The 20,898-nt window shown below is 42.8% G+C and overlaps 1 protein-coding gene across 10 annotated transcripts in view; it reads left to right on the top strand.

Annotated features, from left to right (window-relative positions):
- Positions 1-656: 656 nt before the first annotated feature.
- The window catches only part of LOC139366348 (E3 ubiquitin-protein ligase RNF130-like), a 59,855-nt gene continuing 39,613 nt past the window's right edge, over positions 657-20,898 (top strand). For 2 of the 10 annotated variants that reach the window (XM_071103729.1, XM_071103724.1), the window contains exons 1-3: positions 665-794; positions 1,362-1,818; positions 15,801-15,995. In XM_071103729.1, the coding sequence (XP_070959830.1) occupies positions 1,551-1,818; positions 15,801-15,995 (463 nt within the window). In that variant the 5' untranslated portion in view covers positions 665-794; positions 1,362-1,550. Of the gene's footprint in view, positions 1,819-15,800; positions 15,996-20,898 lie in introns of all 10 variants that reach the window. The other 8 variants (XM_071103727.1, XM_071103720.1, XM_071103726.1 and 5 more) reach the window with 7 other exon arrangements.

The raw sequence follows: 20,898 nt of genomic DNA, 5'->3' as shown, positions 1-20,898 counted from the left end.
CTGGCTTTTGTCCAGAGCACAGCACAGGTGGGAAAATACAAGAGCCTGTCAACAATGGATAGAGCGGGACCAGAGGATATAGTGGCAAATGGACTAAGTAGTGGAACACCAAGGGAAGCCATTTTGTGTTCAGATTGGAACAGTGTAACACACACACACACTGTGTGTGAAGGGGATCCATAATCTTTGATCAGGTGCTCCTTGTCTGGATGATTGTCATGTCTTTTGTTCCCTTTTCCCCGAAATTAGCCTTGGTGAAAACACTGTCATACAATCTCAAAATTCACAAGATTAGGCTACATAAAGAGATCTTTATAGCTTAGTTTGGTTTTGATAGCATAAACCTGTCACTGATGGATAGTGACATATTGGTTCCTCTAATCAATAAGACTATAGCCTACCAGTTTAGAACATGTCTTGAAAACGTTTAACCTAATTGACTGCCTACAATTGGATATGAGGGACACTGTGAAAAAACCACGCTTTATCAGTAGGCTATAATTGATTAAATAACGGTACCATTAATGTTGACAGGTGAGGTGATTGTAAGGCTATCTACAGGTGGCCGTCTTTTCAGATATTGAGAACGTTGGCGTGATGGTAGGCCTACAAGCGCAGCTGTCGTCCTCTTCTAAGTCGCGCTGCGCTTGCGCTGTGTGGATCCAGAAGGAAAAGACCAGAGAGTGAATCGCATTATCGTTGTTTTGATGGCAAGGGCCACTGAACGTTCATAATAATAAAGCAAGTGAAGAGGTTTTGTATCAATATCGTTTTGGTTCGAGGAAATGGAGAAGGTAGGTACCGCGTCATAGATTTCGAAACTGTGAATCAATGCGAAAAAATTCGAACATTAGTGGCTACGAGCAAAGGTAGCTGGCAATCATTGGCACGCTTTTGTGAACACAAATCAGTAATGACAGCTGTTCACTTGTGGCAATAATACACAGCTGTAACGTTAGCATATTTTAGAAAGACATTGCCACTCAGACAGCGTGCCGGCTATTAAAAATCTCGATACGGTCTATTGGGTTTTCATAACCTTCTAATTTTAATGCATAGGCTATGTATTTGTTATCGGGATAGCCTGCTAAGTACTCGAACGATATACATGCGCATTATAGTTGACATTAATATAGAGCCTATGATATTCAAATAAAGGGCTCTCCTTAGGTTTTCATGCGATTAAAGGTTAAATGGATTGTCTTGTAATATTAAGCAATTGACAGCAAATAAGAAAAGTAGAACATAAGGATATTGTCATCTGCCCAAAGCCATTTAATGTCATTATTTCAGCTCGTCTCCCTACAGATCTAATGTGCGCTTTTATGATTATGTATTGCTTCGTTCCAAATGAAGTGTAGGCTACACATGTATTGGAATAAGACAACTGTGTGAAGAGCACAGCATGTTTTTATGACGGGACGCCACACGGAAGACGCCGAGCCTCTGTCTTTTTTATTTTTTTTGTGTGGGGGGAATCGTTGGAGTGGTTCGATTCCCTGAATAACAGCTTGGATGTAAAGGGGACATTACAGTAAGACATTCCGAAGATGCCCAAGAGGTGGACCACAGCAACGCCATGCAGCTATCTCCCGGTCGTCTTGTTGGTGCTCGTTCTGCCCAGATGTATACTCTCGATCCGTGCCGACAAAACCATCAGCAAGGAAGACCATGTTAGTGCTACGGTCAATGCCACCGTACTTGACTCAAAAGGCAATCCTAAACAAATTCTAACCAAGGACGATGGCATGTACGGACAGAATTCACCGAAAGTGGACGCGAAAGGAATCGTGATTGCACCTGCACCGAATCATGGAGGTAGGTTGGCACAAGTGTGCCACACTTGCTGCTTATACACATGCAGACAATTCAAATATTTTTTTTAACTAATTGGTCTTTTGACCAATCAGCTCTGTGATAAGAATTCGGCCGACTGTAAACGCATCCATTGTAGCCTATATTTTACCGGCAGTGATGCATCATTGCATGCATGTTAAAATGTATGGTATTAATGCATGCATTACTTTTTGTACTCTATTAGTGTATTTGAGTGATATTGTGGAATTGCCTTGTACTCAAGGTGTCAATAATACTACCCACATACGCACACACTTTGCTGCTAAGTGAAACCTGTTCCCATAAAATGTTCAAGTTCCAGACATTGCATCTGTGTAATCATCAACATCAGTGTGTGAATGAGAGATAAATAATTTTCATACAGAGACCCTTTTTGTTATATTTTCTAAAATCCTTTTATAACCTCTAACATCTTATGACACTCATTTAAAAGAATAGGGGTCAAGGTTAGAGTTTGTCAAGCAATTTTATCTATTAAAAACATTGAACTATTTGACTCTGCTAGTGACACACACAGTAAACCAGACAAATGCAGTGCCTCACCAAATGACACACGGTGACAAACTGCTGTGACGTTAAAGACCCTTTTGAAGGGCCTTCTACCAAACTGCTGCTGGATTAATAAATGCCCAATTGTTTAGGCAATATTTTCCTGTTATTTCACGATGCAATATTATCACACTCTTTCTTCAGTAGTCACATTTCCCCTCCCGCCCCGGTTATGGGGCCAAGGGTTGGAAATAGACAATGTTTCTGCGAAGCTAAACTAATTTCTCAGAATATTAAAATAAATCTCTGACATGGACTACCTCCTGGAGATTTTCATTCACATTCTATTTTGTTCTGAACTGAGCACTACCTCCTTTTCAAGATGTGCAAACAGTGGTAACTTCTCTGTTCAAATTTGAACCTGTAAGCTCACATGGGCTTTTTGGCTCTCCTTGCTGTGCAAACTCATATTTGCCCCATTTCCCTAAGCTGCTTGTTTGAGTGCCTTCGGGTTAATCTGGTTGTGGTAAACAGACTGGATACAGCTGTCCTGTAAACACTAAACAGCAGCGTCCCCTAAATAACTAAATGTGTGTGTGTGTGTGTGACTGCATTACTGAGCATAATTTCACCCTATAGCTATGAACATTGTGCACTCTCTTTTGGTCCACTTCTCCCCTACTCCAACAACCATTAACCAGGTCTCTAAGCTACTGTAGTAGAACATTACATAGTGGGTAACTTAAACGTTTTAGCTGAATCATCCTGGTCCTTAGACTGTGTTGCATGTGTATTGCAGCGAAAGGCCAATGGGGATGTACTATGTCAATAATGCCACCGATTGGGGGGGGGGGGGGACATATTATCTTTCTTTTCTTTACGATCTTCACTGATCCTCTACGTCTTTGAAAGGAAGAAAGAGAGGAAGCAAGTAAACATCATTAAAAATGTTTCTACCTTTTTGTTCCTGGCATAAGGACTTTGTTCTGAACAGTTCTTTGTCTTGCTTGTTCACAAAGAACAAAAGGACACCCTTTGAAAGGCTTTACTCGTCCCTTTGGAGGATGATATGGAACACGATAGGTGTGTAGTTGCTATGGAAACTGAAGTGGACAGAAAATGCAGCACTACGGTTGCCATCCCTGTTGTGGGTAGAAGGCACCTTTTGATTTGTCCTAAGTGTATCATCAAACTTCAGTATGGGCAGTCTAAAGTAGTTACAATTCTCCCGTTCTTGTAATGTCCACACGTTTTATCAAGAACTTAATTGGTTGAAATCTGATTTAATGTCATTTAGCCTTGTGTCCTTGACTCTACCTTGTTTTTGGTGTCGCTCGGGTTGACGACCAATCACCTAGTTTCCTTTGTCTGCTGCTGGTGCCGTAGTGGCAGTTCGGCCTTGGGGGAGTGGTGTGACCTGTGCTACAACCCTGCCAGTGATAGTCTAACCGCCAACCCCAAACTCGGTCAGGCAAAGTGGAACACCAACAGTATGTTAACAACCATATGACCAAAGGAAGGACTAATGATCACCAAAGTAACAAATGGACTTGAGTTTGTATGACTTGGGCCATAGTTACTTGGTAGATCCCTGTTGTGTATCACATCAACGGGGAAGTTATATTAGTCATGATAAGGTTCTTCTGTTGAAGGTGTTACTGGACTGAAATAATTGGTTTCCCCGCTGGCCGCACTCTGCGAGTGCTGTACAGGAGTCCATTACTCTGCTTGCTCCATTGCGTCTGTACATAGGCAAGCAGGCACACTACCCTGTTTCTGGTCTTTCTTCAATTCAATAGGTATGACAGAAATCAATCTCTTAGCACCACACGTGTACCTGACTCGATGGAATTATCATCAGCATTCCATTTGATTTCAAGGATGTCGCATGGCTGTTGACTGAAAAAAAAAAATTGCTTTGGCAGTCACCTGCATTCCATTTGACACTTGTGTTCGTTTAACTGAGGAAATGAGAAACAAAATGACTTAGCATAAGGTAGAAGTTGCCCGTGTAACATTTTATTCTAATGTAGGTTGTTCCTCAGTATGAGACTACAGCATCAAGCCTCTTTGATCACCCACCTTCACTTCTATCTATCCAACAATCCATCCACCTGTTTTGCAGAGTCACTAGTGTTAGGTGTGTTGCAGGCCCTTGGCTTCCAAATACTGTGCTCAAATTTTTCCGACTGCTATTATAAGAAATGTAACACGTTCTCCACCAGGACCCAATATTGTAAGGACTTCATAACAATGGCAAATATACTGCTGCAGTGGCTGTCAGCTGTCGCTTCTATGGAGGACATGAATAGAAATGGTAACAAAATCCTGGCATCATCAAACTCTGACTGGATTCTTGGCAGAATCAGAGCACCTATAATGTACAACTACTCTTTTCACATTGACCTTTCTTTGTCTGTAGCCTTTGAACCTTGACCCTTAGTTGTGCCTAGGACATTTTAATTCACACTACGCTCTGCTGATATTTTGAACCTTGAACTCTGTCTTTGGTCTGTTAGTGTCAAATTACTCAAGGTGAGGTGTCAAACCAATCGTATCCGTTTAATTCAGGTCTCTCTTTATATTAGGAACGTTTTTAATATCTTGTAACATTCTCACATAACCTTTTTTATATCCCCTTAATTAAAAATAGTTTATTATACCGAGTGTGAGTACCGGTAGTACTTCAGGAGAGAAGTAAAAACATGATTTACAGCCTCCTCCAGATTCAGGGCCTCTTGGAACATAAACCAGTTGATTTAGCACTTCCTGCCTTTCCATCTATGGCTCTCTGTCTCTCTGGCTGCGGAACCGTATGACTGAGGCGGAAGACATATGGTGGGGAGATCAAACGATCAGAACCAAAGCTGTTCTGAGCCCTTCAGCGAACCATAAAGATGAGCAGTCCCTCGGATGAATCCTTCTTCTCTCCTATGCTCCATTTACTTCGACTAGTCTCTCCTAACCACAGGTCTGACTCAGCAGCCAATGAGAAATCATTCCAGAAACTAGCCAACCTATCAAGACATTCCGCATCCCACTAACACCCAATCAGAATTAAGACAGAGCAGCCTTGTCAGATGGATGGAGGCCTGTCGTAAAAAATATTTGGCCAACAAGACCATGTGTCAATGGAAACCCTATTATTCCATTGCATAGTTGCCGAGCCCAGGGATTTGAGGTGCTTGAGTGGGCACACATGGTGGTAAATGACCCTGGCAATGCGTGGTTCTGTAGGGATGTTGGCTAATTAGCCTCATCCCAGGCCATGGACGACCAACTCTCCCTAGCTACTGGGAAGAAGGAAGGACCACGTTCGGCTTGCCCAGTTATTTGTGGTTTCCTTACTGGCTGCCACACTTGAAATTGTGCACAGCAACTGATGGCCAAGGCCGGCCTACTCATTAGGCAGGATTAGGAGTCAGATTGAAGAGGGTGACCTTTTCTGAGCTAAACTGACCAAGACACGCCTCCAACAACACACAAAACCTCACATAATTCTGCCCAAAAACAATGACAATTTCTCTCAACCAGTGGCCTATGGGCTTTTTAGGTGAGCGCTGATGCTGCCTTGTGATACGCAGTGCTCATTCTGTTAGACAGGGGCACAAAATATTTCACTTACCCATTCCCAGCGTGCCTCTCCAGGGTGCTGTTGTAGAGACGCATCGCTGCGGCGCTCCACCAATGTGCCGTCATAAAAATCATCTAACATAAACCATGTAGCAGATACTCTTTCTACCATATCCTGTCTGTGGCCTTTTCTGTAGCCTGTAGGCTGGTGATACAATGTAATGAGAGAGACACTTTTTACATCATGCAGGTTTCTCCGATCAAATAGTCTAACCTAAATGGCACCCAATCAAATAAAAAAATGTACTGACATGTTAACAAACATACTAAAAACAGGCGAGTAAAATGGACTATATGGAATGGACCATATGGAATGGACAATCAGGCTACTCACAACTGCTGTCCAGGAGTTTCTTTCTGTTGGCTAAATTGTCATGATCAGTGGTTTCAAGTTTGAATATGTACATTTTTGACTAGCTGATCTTAGCGAAAAAGAAAATACTTAGCGGGACATGCAATGTAAACACATTACAAATAGGCTCAGGTTAACTCCAGAGGAAGGCCCAAGAAATTGTCAAAGACTCCAGCCGCCCAAGTCATAGACTGTTTGTTTGTTCTCTCTGCTACCTCACGGAAAGCGGTAGCGGACCACCAAGTCTGGGACCAAAAGGCTCCTTAATAGCTTTTACGCCAAGCCATAAGACTGCTGAATAGCTAATCAAATGGCTAACTGGACAATTTGTATTGACCCTCTTATTTTATTACTGTTGTTTTGCACAGGCTCGATGTACATTCACTGGACTCTAACCACATACTACACTGACACTCCAACACACACACGGACACACACACTTGCATATTGACACCATACACACACACTCACATTCCTTCACACTCTTCACGTACGCTGCTGCTACTCTGTTTATCTATGCCTACTCACTTTACCCCTACCTACATGTACATATTACCTCGACTAACCCTGTACATTCATTTGGCGCATGTGACCAATACAATTCTATTTGACAAATATTGGTAGCTGATATTCAGAGCTTAAGTAGCCAACATGATTAGTCACAGGAATCAGGACTAGTAAAGCCAATGCAATGGCCTGTTTTACAAATGGTGGGCCTAACACATGGATGGGCATTCATACAATTATATTGCAGGCCTATATTCCAGTAAGGACAGACCAATGTCTTTCTGGTGTCTTTTTTTTTGTCCTGTCCAGACCAGTAGCCTTTGTTTGGAGCATTCCAGACCAGCATTTCCATGAACATTTGTTTTTGGTTTGGTCTGGACCAGCCTTGATTTGACCCAAACTTAGACGTCTATGTGTGGTTCAGATTTTGTCTGTTCTGGACCGGCCTTGATTTAGAAATGACGACGTCTTTTCAAATTTAATTCAAACCTGATTTAAACATCCAGAAAATAAGCATTCTCAATGTTTTCAAATGTATTTCTGTTAATTCAGAACTGAAAATGAACCTGATATCAACGTCCGGAAAATACAGATTTTAGTTTTGCAGGGCAGCAATATTTTCGTCTCACCTTGGGCGGCAGAATAGCCAGGACCTGCTTATAGCTGTACTACTGTATGCCTTGTGAACTTTCTCTCAGTATCGCTGTATCTACTGATTCACACAATTAATATTCAAAAGGAATTTGGGTGGTAACATGTAAATACCATACACTCTGGTCAGTGGTGACCATTGGCAACCTTGGTGGTGGTGTTCCATCCAGTGTTCTGCTATTAGACTGCAGCGTATTATTTCTATTGTGTGCTGCTAGCTAAGGCCTGGTGAATGTGAGTGAGGGAAGCCCTGGAGCAGATTGAGGGAGAGATCAGTCTCCTAAGCCCTCAGTGATGGTGACGAATGGAACGTTTTTGATTGGCGGAGGGTGGTGAGTCGAACAGAACGCTCCATCCGCTTTATTAAGGAGAGAAATGTGCCGTTAAATGGCCTCGGCCCCACCAGACTAGCCACAGAGACAAGATGAATGTGAGCACAAAGGGCAGCAGCATGGCACTCTCTGTCATAACGACATCTCTCTGGAGTTTTACTGGGGTTTTACTGTACTGTACATTTGGTATTGTTGGTATATTGAATAAGTCCCAATTGGTTGTCTGTGGTAGGGTGGATGCCATGTGCCCTGCACAATTCAGACGTTTGCTAGCCTTTTGTTATTTGATTTATTTGGATCCCCATTAGCCAACGCCAATGGCGACAGCTAGTCTTACTGGGGTTCGACATATAACGGAAAATGCATTACAGACAAGACTTTACAATTGACGTACATTTTAAAAACATTTTAAAAACATGAACATGTAGTGTGTGTGCGTTCGTGCGCATCTATCAGTTGCACATGTCAGTACATACACACAACAGGTAGGTCACATTGGGGAGAGGTGTGCCCTGAGCTGTTACTTTATTTTTATTTTTTAAACCATGGATTTACTTTTACAGGATGATGCCCGAGGGATTGACATTCATGACAGAATTCCACTCACTCACTCACCAGCATCTTTGTTACTATCCAGAATTTTGAATTATAAGGTTATTTGAGTGAATAAGTAGGCTATAATAACCTTCCCTTGACCCTGTCCTTAAGAGGGCGTCTATAGAATTCCTGTGTGAGATTGTTACCTCAGAGCGGTCTTGCAGGCTCCCTGTGTGAACCAGGTGAGTCGGGTGAGCTCATGTAATATGTTTCCCAGCACCAGTCCTCGAGTACCTCCCAACAGCACACATTTTTGTTGGAGTTGTTGGGGGTACTCAAGCACTGGAGTTGGGAAACACTGTATTACATCAAAGTTTGAGCTTTCTTGGTTGAAAAACTCTTCTGGTAAAGATACAGTATGTTCACTAATAGCCCTATTCGTACGCGACTAAAAATGTGTCAAATTGCAGGAAATGAACTCGACAACATAGAGAAAATAAATGTCAGTTTGAGGTCGCGAGATGGGCTCTGTATGGATGTGGGCACGCAGAGCCACTGTGGCACTTTTTATGGCCCCCACCCACATCAGTTTTAGAGCTTTCTTGGTTGAAAAACTAATCTGGTAAAGATATAGTATGTTCACTAATAGCCCTATTCATACAAGACTAGGATTACTATAGAACGTTCGTTATGTGATCATTACACCAGCATGTCCGTTTTGCAGTGATCGATTGGGATGGGATGAGTTTTCCCAAACTGTCCTTGTAATTATTTGTTTTCCCTCATTCAAAATTATGACGGAAGCCTGGAGGCTCCTTTCTTCAGATTGGAAGAAGTCAAAATAATAATGCATGTCAATACCTCTTTTAAAAGAGAAGTATGGCAAGTTGATATGACAAAACGGATCCTTCATCTGCAGGCTACATGCATAGCACTTTGTTTTAAGCATCAATTTGTTCCCATTTTCTTACCCAAACTGGATGCAGCACCTGTTTTAAACTCTGTAATATCCCTCAAAACACAGGGATGACGATTCACACAGTATACGTATTATCACAGGGATGACGATTCACACGGTATACGTATTATCAGAGGAGCTAGGAGTTTGCTGAAAAAGTAACATGGCAGATTCGGGCAGGACTAAAACAACAGATATGGTGATTTGTGCTTGGGCATACTTAAGACACCTCTGAAATGGCTGTTGAGATACTTCTGCAAAACGCTAGACTAGGTTTCAGTTTAACACCACTGCATTTCACAACATCCCATGTTTTGACAGTTTCACTTTGAGGTTAGCTTTGCAATGCTGTGATGTTCAGTACACAGGTGTCCTTCCTCTAAACGCCGCTCTCGCTGTATATACGCCATCATGCCGAGCAAATAGAAGTTAGATGTCAAAGAGGAACAGGTGCTTTCGTGACATCAAACCCCACCAACATCTCGCAAACGGTTGGCACCATGTAATGTGTTGTTGATTCTCGTCACGATACCAGCAGCAGTTTTCCTGTGTTATCGGGTCAGATTCAAGCTTCCTGTTGTTCCACCAACTGCGTAGTGCAACATTGCTCTGAGTCACCCCACACAACTCTTCATCTGATTTAATATCTCACCCAAGAAAGCGCTCCAGGAACAACATTCTGAATTGCAGAGTAATGCTCAGATATTAGTAGGAATGAAAATGACCCTGTTGAAAACTTCAGCATTGTCTTTGTAGTGACGTGCACTATAAATGGTGGTTTCCAGTCTGTGTTTTTCAAGGCCCTTTGCGATAAGGGCTAGTGCAAATGCTCTATTGTTTCCGCTGAGACATTACCATACATGCATGTAGGGTTTTTAAGCCTGAGAACAAGGCCACACCTCCAGTTGTTGAATATCTACGGAGTCAGCTTATTAGTAAGTTGATTGCCAATTGGCTTACCAGTTCAAATGTTGGTCAACTCATTTCATATTAACTTTCCTCGGGTGAAAAGAATAAAGAGTACTTCATAATTTCAAGCAGCAATACTCTGCTCATTGATTACCCAGAGTGCCTGTGGGTGTTCAATTCACATCTTTCCATTATAGCCAATGTCCCAAATTTAGAATGCCAATGATGATTAAAACAAACTCTGTGACCCTTAATTACTGTCTACCCATTTAATGAGTATTGATGGCAGCGTAGGCATCTGGGATACCATTCACCCTCAGGCACTCTGGGTAATCATCATTATGCTCTGTGCTTGTCATATTGTGTGTATGTGTCGTGTACACATAGTGATTTACTTGCAACTTTTCTGGGGTATAATGCAAGCTTTTGATTTGATCCCATCACTTCATATGGGATGGAATACTGTGCTCCCTCCATCTCTTTGAACAGTAGGCCAACTTCATCATTTTCACAGTCAGGGTGGCTTAGCCATCTAATGTCAGCCCTGACATTGATACAGTATGGAGCATTGTGGGTGGGTGGGTCTGTGCTTGTCCTGTGCGCATGCCCCAACTGCCAATTCCTCAAAGACAGACCTTGATTGTCACTACTAAGCGCCAAAACCATCAAATGCAGCTAAAACCATCAAATGTAGCTTAAAAATATCACATTTTGCTAAAACCCGGCCCAATCAATATGTGCAAATGATTAGAGCGCTGAGGAAAAACTGTTCAATGTGGTAAAGTCATTTTTCCCTGGAAGGGTTGCGACTACTGCTACCCCTGCTACTACTACTGCTACTACTACCGCTGCTACTGCTACCCCTACTACTACTACTACCGCTGCTACTGCTACCCCTGCTGCTACTACTACTACTACTGCTACCCCTGCTACAACTACTGCTACTACTACTGCTACCCCTACTACTACTGCTACCCCTGCTACAACTACTGCTACTACTACCGCTGCTACTGCTACCCCTACTACTACCGCTACTACCACTGCTACCCCTGGTACTGCTACCCCTACTACTACTACTACCGCTGCTACTGCTACCCCTGCTGCTACTACTACTACTACTGCTACCCCTGCTACAACTACTGCTACTACTACTACTACTGCTACCCCTGCTACAACTACTGCTACTACTACCGCTGCTACTGCTACCCCTACTACTACCGCTACTACCACTGCTACCCCTGGTACTGCTACCCCTACTACTACTACTACCGCTGCTACTGCTACCCCTACTACTACTGCTACCCCTGCTACAACTACTGCTACTACTACCCCTGCTACTACTACTACTGCTACCCCTACTACTACTGCTACAACTACTGCTACTACTACCGCTGCTACAACTACTGCTACTACTACCGCTGCTACTGCTACCCCTACTACTACCGCTACTACCACTGCTACCCCTGGTACTGCTACCCCTGCTACTACCGCTACTACCACTGCTACTGCTACCCCTTCTACGACTACTACCGCTGCTACTACCACTGCCACCGCTACTACTACTACTGCTACCCCTGCTGCTGCTGCTACTACTGCTGCTACTACTGCTGCTACTACTACTACTACTGCTACTACTACTGCTACCCCTGCTACTGCTACCCCTACTGCTACTACTACTGCTGCTACTGCCACCCCTGCTACTACTGCTGATACTGCTACCCCTGCTGCTGCTACTACTACTACTACCGCTACTACTACTACTACCGCTGCACCTGCTACTACTACTACTACTGCTGCTCCTACTACCGCTGCACCTGCTACCCCTGCTACTACTACTACTACTACTACTGCTGCTCCTACTACTACTACCGCTGCTACTGCTACCCCTGCTGCTGCTACTACTACTACTACCCCTACTACTGCTGCTACTACTGCTACCCCTGCTGCTGCTAGGGGGAGCCTCTTAAAGAAAAAGTTACAGGTCTGTGAGAGCCAGAAATCTTGCTTGTTTGTAGGTGACCAAAAACCTATTTTCCACCATAATTTGCAAATAAATTCATTAAAAATCCTACAATGTGATGTTCTGGATATTATTTTTTCTCATTTTGTCTGTCATAGTTGAAGTGTACCTATGATGAAAATGACAGGCCTCATCTTTTTATAGTGGGAGAACTTGCACAATTGCTGGCTGACTAAATACTTTTTTGCCCCACTGTATACCCATTGATTTTTGAAGAATATATTTTACTCATTTGTTTGTAAATAAACACTGTATAGCCTCTAACTTGAATTGTTAGATCGTAGATAGTCAGTCCTTGTATCCATAGCTCTGTCTGTGTTTGAGGTTACATTGCCCCATCCCTCAGCTCTTTACCAAATCAATGGCAGGGTGGCACTTGCTATTGTTTGAACTGCAGATTGCCACGTTAAATCATCCTTCCTGAATGAGTGCCTGTTCATTAGGCTAAAATGAACGTCAGGCATGGTTCTCATGGCATTGAGTGAAGTCAATAGAAGTCATCCTGACTGCGGCCTTTTTACAGTGAACAGTCAAGTACTGTACCGCTCAACCTTTTGTCTCTCCTAAGAGCTATTGACCTGCTGCTCACGTTTTACCAGGCTGTGTATGAAGTATGCACATCTTTTGTGTTTTGGGGCACATTTGGGTTGCTAGTTTTGTGCATGTGTGTTAAGTCTTGATGGCCTGTGTATGATTAATTTAGTGAATTTGTTTAGTTAATGATAACGTTACGTACGTGATAGAGTGCGCTCTGTGTTGTCTCTCTTAAATTCTCTGATTTTTAAACAAACTGCTCATTATGCGCTCAACTATAATACATGCACACACACACACACACACACACACACAGATATAGACATATGCCAGGACTGACTCAATGAGCCACTCACACATGTAGAGTAAATCCTACGGGGACAGTGAGAATCTGCTCCCTAGTGTTGACACTGCAGCCTGATGAATATTGCACTGTCTGTCTCTGAGTGTGTGTCCATGGAAGGTGAACCTACAGGATACGGACCATGCCGCCACCATGCACCAGAGGGAAAGGGGGGTAAAAAAAAACACACACACACACACACACACACAACCTCACTCACAGAATACACTATCAATCACCAGTCCCTAGTACACACAACCTCACTCAGAGAATACACTATCAATCACCACTCCCTAGTACACACACCCTCACTCACAGAATAAAACTATCAATCACCACTCCCTAGTACACACACACACACACACCCCCTCACTCACACAAGCTCACCTTACAGTATTTTAATGCATGGATCCATCAGCGCTGATTTGAGTGTTTACGGGAACAAGAAAGGACGCTGAAACAAGCAGAAACACTCGCTTCTCCTTCCCTGCCTTTCTAAAACACAATCAATGTTTTTGACCTTGTATTGTATCAGCCCAGCCTCTATCAGCCCTCTGTGGGCTGGGTCTCTGCTATTAACAGTAGAACCGCTGGGCCTCTGCTTAAATGGTGTGCATCTTTAGGCAATGGCATCAATCGGAGCATGCCTATGTCACATAAACAATGAAAGATGGGGAGTGGGTTGCTGATGTTTTATGCTTGGAATGTAAGGCCAGCTCTTTGGGATGATATTTTGTGCTGATAATAGCCCGTAGCATTGTCACCAGCATTGTCATCATTTAATTTGGTGGTGGTACGGGCACATGCGCATCATTCAGTTTTTTTAAAATTGATTTTAAACATACGCACTATACATACACATGGATTTAGTACTGTAGATATGTGGAAATGGTGGAGTAGGGGCCTGAGGGCACACAGTGTATTGTGAATGTATTGTAATATTTTTAAAATTGAATAAACTGCCTTAATTTTGCTGGACCCCAGGAAGAGAAGCTGCTGCTTTGGCTGCAGCTAATGGGGATCCATAATAAATACAAAACTGAGTATTAATTCACCTGTTACCACACCTTTCCTTTTTAAAACATTCATCTTACAAAGGAGTTGTTTAATCTAACTGCTTAACTATTTATCTCTACATGGAATTGTATTTGTTTTTTGTTTTTTACAAAAAAAATATAATCTTTACAGGAAAATGCCACGGGCACTATCTGATGTGTGGATACATTTCCCTGCTGCTAATGTAGAAAAAGCTGTGTACATTTGCAAATGCTGTGCCAAATCATATGTGAAGAATGCAACAAAGATGCAGAATCATCTGGCCAAGTGCATAAAGTTCCCTCAATGCTCACAACAAGAAACCTCTGAAAGTCCCTATACTTCTATTCGAGGTGAAAATTAGGAATCCGACGCCTTATCGATAGCAACAGCTCATGGTCCTCCTTTTGTTTACTCAATGGTGCAGAGATCAACAAGGCCTATGGGTGTTATCACTAACGTGTCTCGCCAACTTGGCCTGAATGAGGGCAAGGTTCTTGGCAGTCTGGCGAAGTACACTTCTAAGCACCCAAATCCCACCAACATCAGCCGCCTCAGAGCGCAACTAGTCCTTGTTTGGGAACACACACACATACACACCAAAGCACGCATCAGGTTGACCAATACAAGGGTTGAAAAATTGGTGGCCATCCGGGCAAATTTGAGGCTTTTTGAACCTGACAACGAGCCATTCTCAACGAGGTTGGAACGTGACAGTGAAAATGAGGGCTGTTCAAGAGGTGGACATTGAGTAGGTCCAGGGAGAAGACATGGAAGCATGAGAGGAAGACAACCAAAGCATTAGTTTCTAAACTATCATTTTACAGATGAACTGAAAATGTATGCTGAAAACGTTTTGGGGAGATTCGATGGATCATTCAATATTCCCTTTTGTTGTTCAGTGAAATCATCCCATGTGAAGAGTCAACTCATTTAAAGTTCAATTCGTAATTAAATTGTTTTTTAAACATTTCTATAGGAAGGATTATTTTATTTTCCACCATAATTTGAAAATAAATTCATTAAAAATCCCCCTACAATGTGATTTTCTGGAATTTTTTTCTCATTTTGTCTGTCATAGTTGAAGTGTACCTATGATGAAAATTACAGGCCTCATCTTTTTAAGTGGGCGAACTTGCACAATTGGTGGCTGACTAAATACTTTTTTGCACCACTGTAATATGGTAAATATATCCAATGCAAAAAAACATCTACATTTAAATGGTATTAATATTAATTTGCATATTTCCGTTAATTCCCACTGAAAATTTCCACCTCCCTGAATATTCCCCAAAATGTGCAACCCTACACAACATTGACCTGAGTGACCGGTAACTACTGAAGAATTGCCCATTTTGTAAACGGCTCATGCTTTCTGCTTAATGTGTAACCCTTTTTTCTTTTGTCTTCTCGGCAGTCACTCCATGCAGTACTTAGCTTTGATGTTGTGATTTGTTTTGCTGTAGTGACCCATTATAAGCCACTGGATTTCCTGATTGTGGATTTGTTAAAGGGCAAAAAAAAAACAGTTTGTTTTTAGAGTTATAAGTAGTTTATCAGCATCCCTTCAAATACACTGACACCACTCACCATTTTATACAGCCTGGTATGGTTCCTAACCCTTCACCCCTCCCCCTCTCCAGTGGTGGACCGCCAGGGCTGCGACCCCCACACTCGTTTCGTGGTGCCTCCCCGGACGGGGCACTGGGTGGCCCTGCTGCAGCGTGGCAACTGCACCTTCAAGGAGAAGATCCTCAAGGCCTCGGCCTTCAACGCCTCCGCCGTGCTCATCTACAACAACAACTCCAAGGAGGACACCGTCAAGATGGGCCACGAAGGTGAGGTCACATAGTGTCATTCAAATGGGTTGTTTATACGGTTAAGGCACTTAACTGTTAATTTGCTCCAGCGGCGCCATACTATTATGGCTGACCCTGTAAAACAACAAATTTCACTGCACCTATCCAGTGTATGTGACAACAAAACATCAAATTAAAATGTATTAATTGTATGGCTTGGAATTGTTATATGGCTTAAGGACTATGTATGGCTTGTATATGGGTTTTGATTTGACTCATATAAAACAAATCCATGGAGGACAATGTCTAGATGTATTCATATGGGTTATTATCCATATGGCTTATGCATGAACAGGTAGTCATATTCTTATGGGTATGTATGGCTTGGCCTATTTATATGGATTCATTGTTTATACACCCTATTCATCTGGCTTGTTTGTATGGCTCTTGTTATATGGTCTTATAGCCAGCTAGCCTGCTGTATTGGTGGTGAAGTTAGCATTTAGCTCTTTTTATATGGTTCTTATAGCCAGCTAGCCTGCTGTGTTGAAGTTTTAGCATTTCGCTCTTGTTATATGGTGTTCTTGCCAGCTAGCCTGCTGTGTTGGTGTTGAAGCTAGCATTTAGCTCTTGTTATATGGTGTTATAGCCAGCTAACCTGCTGTGTTGGTGGGTGTATGGCATTATATTGCCTGCCAAGTGTCATTTGATAGGGAGTGGTGGGGGGGGGGCATATAGCAGTCATAGTGCAGTGTGTTTGCTGGCAGTTTGTTGTTTGTGGCTGCAGGGGACAGTAGAGGGGACAGACAGTGTGGCTGTCCTGACTGAAGGACATGGAGACTGACTCCTGCGTGCTGGATCTCAGCCACAATCACAGCCAAACACCAACACAGCCAGCAGGCTTGGGTATGGCCGGTGTACTGTCACACTGCAACACTCACAGATACACACACACACACACACACACACACACACACACACACACGTGGGCCAACACGGGCACACAAACATATTTTGTCACAGCTGTCTCTTTCTCTCCTTCGCTTCACATGTTTCTTCCTACTCACTCTCTGTCATTGCTACATCACTGTCTGTCTCAGCTTATTTTGGCCACAATGTAAAGTTGTATGAGTAAAGTCAGACTTTCTGACCTTTTGATCACAACTTTTTCCATGAAGCTTGTCTAAAAACAACATCCAATATAACCAGATACTTGAATGAGTCTCCTGTATGAGTGAGTGATTGACAGTAGCTGACGGCTAGCCTAGAGCTGTTTTGCACGTCACCTTAGCGTCACCCCACCCCAGGGGATACCCTGAGCTAATTCACGCTAGCGTTGAAAAGCCTGCATGAATGAGACGATAAAGAAAGATTCTAGTGAAGAAAGAATGAGAGGGGGCGGGAGCTGGTGTAGAATCACTATAGCACTGAGTACCTGATCGTTGGGAATGTATAACCTTTATTTAACTAGCCAAGTCAGTTAGGAACAAATTCTTATTTACAATGATGGCCTACCCCACCCAAACCCGGACGACACTGGGCCAATTGTGCGCCGCCCTATGGGATTCCCAATCAAAGCCGGATATGATACAGCCTGGATTCGAACCAGGGACTGTAGTGACACCTCTTGCTCTGAGGTGCCTTAGACCGCTGCACCACTCGGGAGCCCAGGCAGACAGTGGTGGTTAGAAGACAGGAAACGGGAGGAGCGAGAAAATAAAATACTGAGAAGAAGCGAGAGAGGGGATGAAAGAAAACAAAGTGAGAAATATTGTATAGCATCCATAGACCAGGTAAGCCATGCAGACTGGTTGAGTCTCGCAGTGGGAGGAGAAGCAAGGGAAAGGGAGAGAGGAAGTGGGAGGGGTAGAGAAGAGTCAGAAGGTGTGACCGCACTATCTGGGTGGGATCGATGGGCTGTTTTATAAATATAGAAGGAGTCCCATGACTCATTTATAAGGTCATTTTCTACCATGAACGAACGGTGGAATGCTGATAGTTCCCCCGAGCGCATACTATACAGTATCGATTGTTGTTTGCCTGAAAAGCACATAATTTATCACGGGTGGGAATTTATTTATTAATGTCATGGAATATGGGATATGCAGTATATGGATTTGACTTTGAAGGTAGAAGAATCACAGCTGTGGCGTGTGTGTGGGGGGGTGTATGCGTGTTGTGCACATATTTGTGTGTGTTTTAGTGCAGCAGCAGCACTGATACAGTGCAAGAGGGATAAGGCCATACCAGAGATGATACGTGGAGATATGGGTCAGAGATAGACATCAGCCTTGCACAAGAAGGCACACTGACAACCTATTAAAGTTCCGCCACTTTTTTTCAATTTGCGCCTAAAATGAAATACCCAAATCTAACTGCCTGTAGCTCAGGCCCTGAAGCAAGGATATGCATATTATTGGTACCATTTGAAAGGAAACATTGTTTTTATGGAAATGTGAAAGGAATGTAGGATAATGTAACACAATAGATCTGGTAAATGATAATACAAAGCAAAAAAATAGTGTACCATCTTTGAAATGCAAGAGAAAGGCAATAATGTATTATTCCAGCCCAGGTGCAAATTGGATTTTGGCCACTAGATGGCAGCAGTGTATGTGCACATTTTTAGACTGACGCAATGAACCATTGCATTTCTGTTCAAAATGTTGTATCAAGACAGCCCAAATGTGCCTAATTTGTTTATTAATAACTTTTCATCTTCAAAATTGTGCACTCCTCAAACAATAGCATGGTATTATTTCACTGTAGTAGCTACTGTGAATTTGACAGTGCAGTTAGATTAACAAGAATTTAAGATTTCTGCCAATATCAGATATGTTTATGTCCTGGGAAATGTTCTTGTTCATTACAACCTCATGCTAATTGCATTAGCCTACGTTAGCTCAACCGTCCCATGGAACTAGGCAAGTCAGTGAAGAACAAATTCTTATTTACAATGACTGCCTACACCGGCCAAACCCGGACGATGTTGGGCCAATTGTGCGCCGCCCTATGGGACTCCCAATCACGGACGGTTGTGATACAGCCTGGATTCGAACCAGGGTGTCTGTAGTGACGCCTCTAGCACTGAGATGCAGTGCCTTAGACCGCTGCACCACTCGGGAGCCCTGTTACTGTGCTGACTGTAATGTCATAGGTCTAGGAACAGCTTACCTTACCCAAGTAATACCCTTAACTATTAGGGGTAAAAACAATATCCAGACCTTGGATTAATATCTGGAAGCAAGCCATCACAGTAGGTCTAGGTTCAGCCCTTAGGGGCCACCTATAAAACAAAGCCAGAGAGGGAGGCATGAAAACATGCCTGGCCACGTGCGTGCCTGGCTCTCTCTGTTTTCTTCTGTGATGAATGGGCACGTGCCTGCACGGCTCTCTCTCTCGCTCTGTTTTCCTCGGTGGTGAATGCCTGTCTGTAGACTTAGCTGTGGAGATTTACAGATAACTGTTTAGAGCTGGAGGGGGAAGAGGAGAGGGAGGGTGGAGAGAGAGGTGAGGGGAAGGAGGGGGGGGTGCACAAGTACATTAACGTGCCTTTCTTGCAAGCTCTAAACCCAACAATCAATAACTATATAACTATGTAATACAAAAAAGAAACATAAGGTAGAACAAAAACACACGAGAAATAAGAAGTAGGTAAGCTATATCCAGGGTCAGTCAGTCTCAGTACCATATTTACAATGTGCAGGGATACTGGAGTAACAGAAGTAGATATGTTTAGGGAAAGGTGACTAGGCATAAGGATATGTGATGAACAGAGTAGCAGCAGCGCATATGATGATTGTGTGTGTGTAACGTCAGTATAAATGTAGAGCACCAGTCAAAAGTTTGGACACTTAATCATTCCAAGGTTTTAGTTTTTATTATTTTCTACATTGTAGAATAGTAGTGAAGACATCAAAACCATGAAATAACACAAATGGAATCATGTAGTAACCAAAAAGTGTTCAACAAATGTTTATATTTGTAACGTGTGCGTGCGCTGGGAGTCGGAAAGCAAGTTCAGGGAGTGAATCATTTAATAAATAAATGAAAACATAATACAAAACAAGAAACCCGAAAAACGCACAGACGTGAAACTGGAACAGAAACAATGACACCTGGGGAAGGAACCGAAGGGAGTGAAATACAGTTGAAGTTGGAAGTTTACATACACCTTAGCCAAATACATTTACACTCAGTTGTTCACAATTCCTGATATTTAATCCTAGTAAAAATCCCTGTCTTAGGTCAGTTAGGATCACCACTTCATTTTAAGAATGTGAAATGTCAGAATAATAGTAAGAGTGATTTTCTTTCAGCTTTTATTTCTTTCATCACATCCCCAGTGGGTCAGAAGTTTACATACACTCAATTAGTATGTATTAGCATTGTCTTTCAGGTAGCCTTCCACAAGCTTCCCACAATAAGTTGGGTGAATTTTGGCCCATTCCTCCTGACAGAGCTGGTGTAACTGAGGCAGGTTGTAGGCCTCCTTGCTCGCACATGCTTTTTTTCAGTTCTGCCCACACATTTTCTATAGGATTGATGTCAAGGCTTTGTGATGGCCACTCCAATACCTTGACTTTGTTGTCCTTAAGCAATTTTGTCAAAACTTTGGAAGTATGTTTGGGGTCATTGTCCATTTGGAAGACCCATTTGCTACCAAGCTTTAACTTGTCTTGAGATGTTCGTTCAATATATTCACATACTTTTCCTCCCTCATGTTGCCATCTATTTCGTGAAGTGCACCAGTTCCTCCTGCAGCAAAGCACCCCCACAACATGATGCTGCCACCCCCTTGCTTCACGGCAAGGATGGTGTTCTTCGGCTTGCAAGCCTTTTGTTTCATCAGACCAGAGGACATTCCACCAAAAAGTACGATCTTTGTCGCCATGTGCAGTTGCAAACCGTAGTCTGGCTTTTTTTTATGGCGGGTTGGGAG

This window comes from Oncorhynchus clarkii, chromosome 14 (assembly GCF_045791955.1).
Source record: "Oncorhynchus clarkii lewisi isolate Uvic-CL-2024 chromosome 14, UVic_Ocla_1.0, whole genome shotgun sequence".
NCBI lineage: Eukaryota > Metazoa > Chordata > Actinopteri > Salmoniformes > Salmonidae > Oncorhynchus > Oncorhynchus clarkii.
Note: the sequence above shows the minus strand (reverse complement) of the source record. Positions and strands in the feature narration are given on the sequence as shown.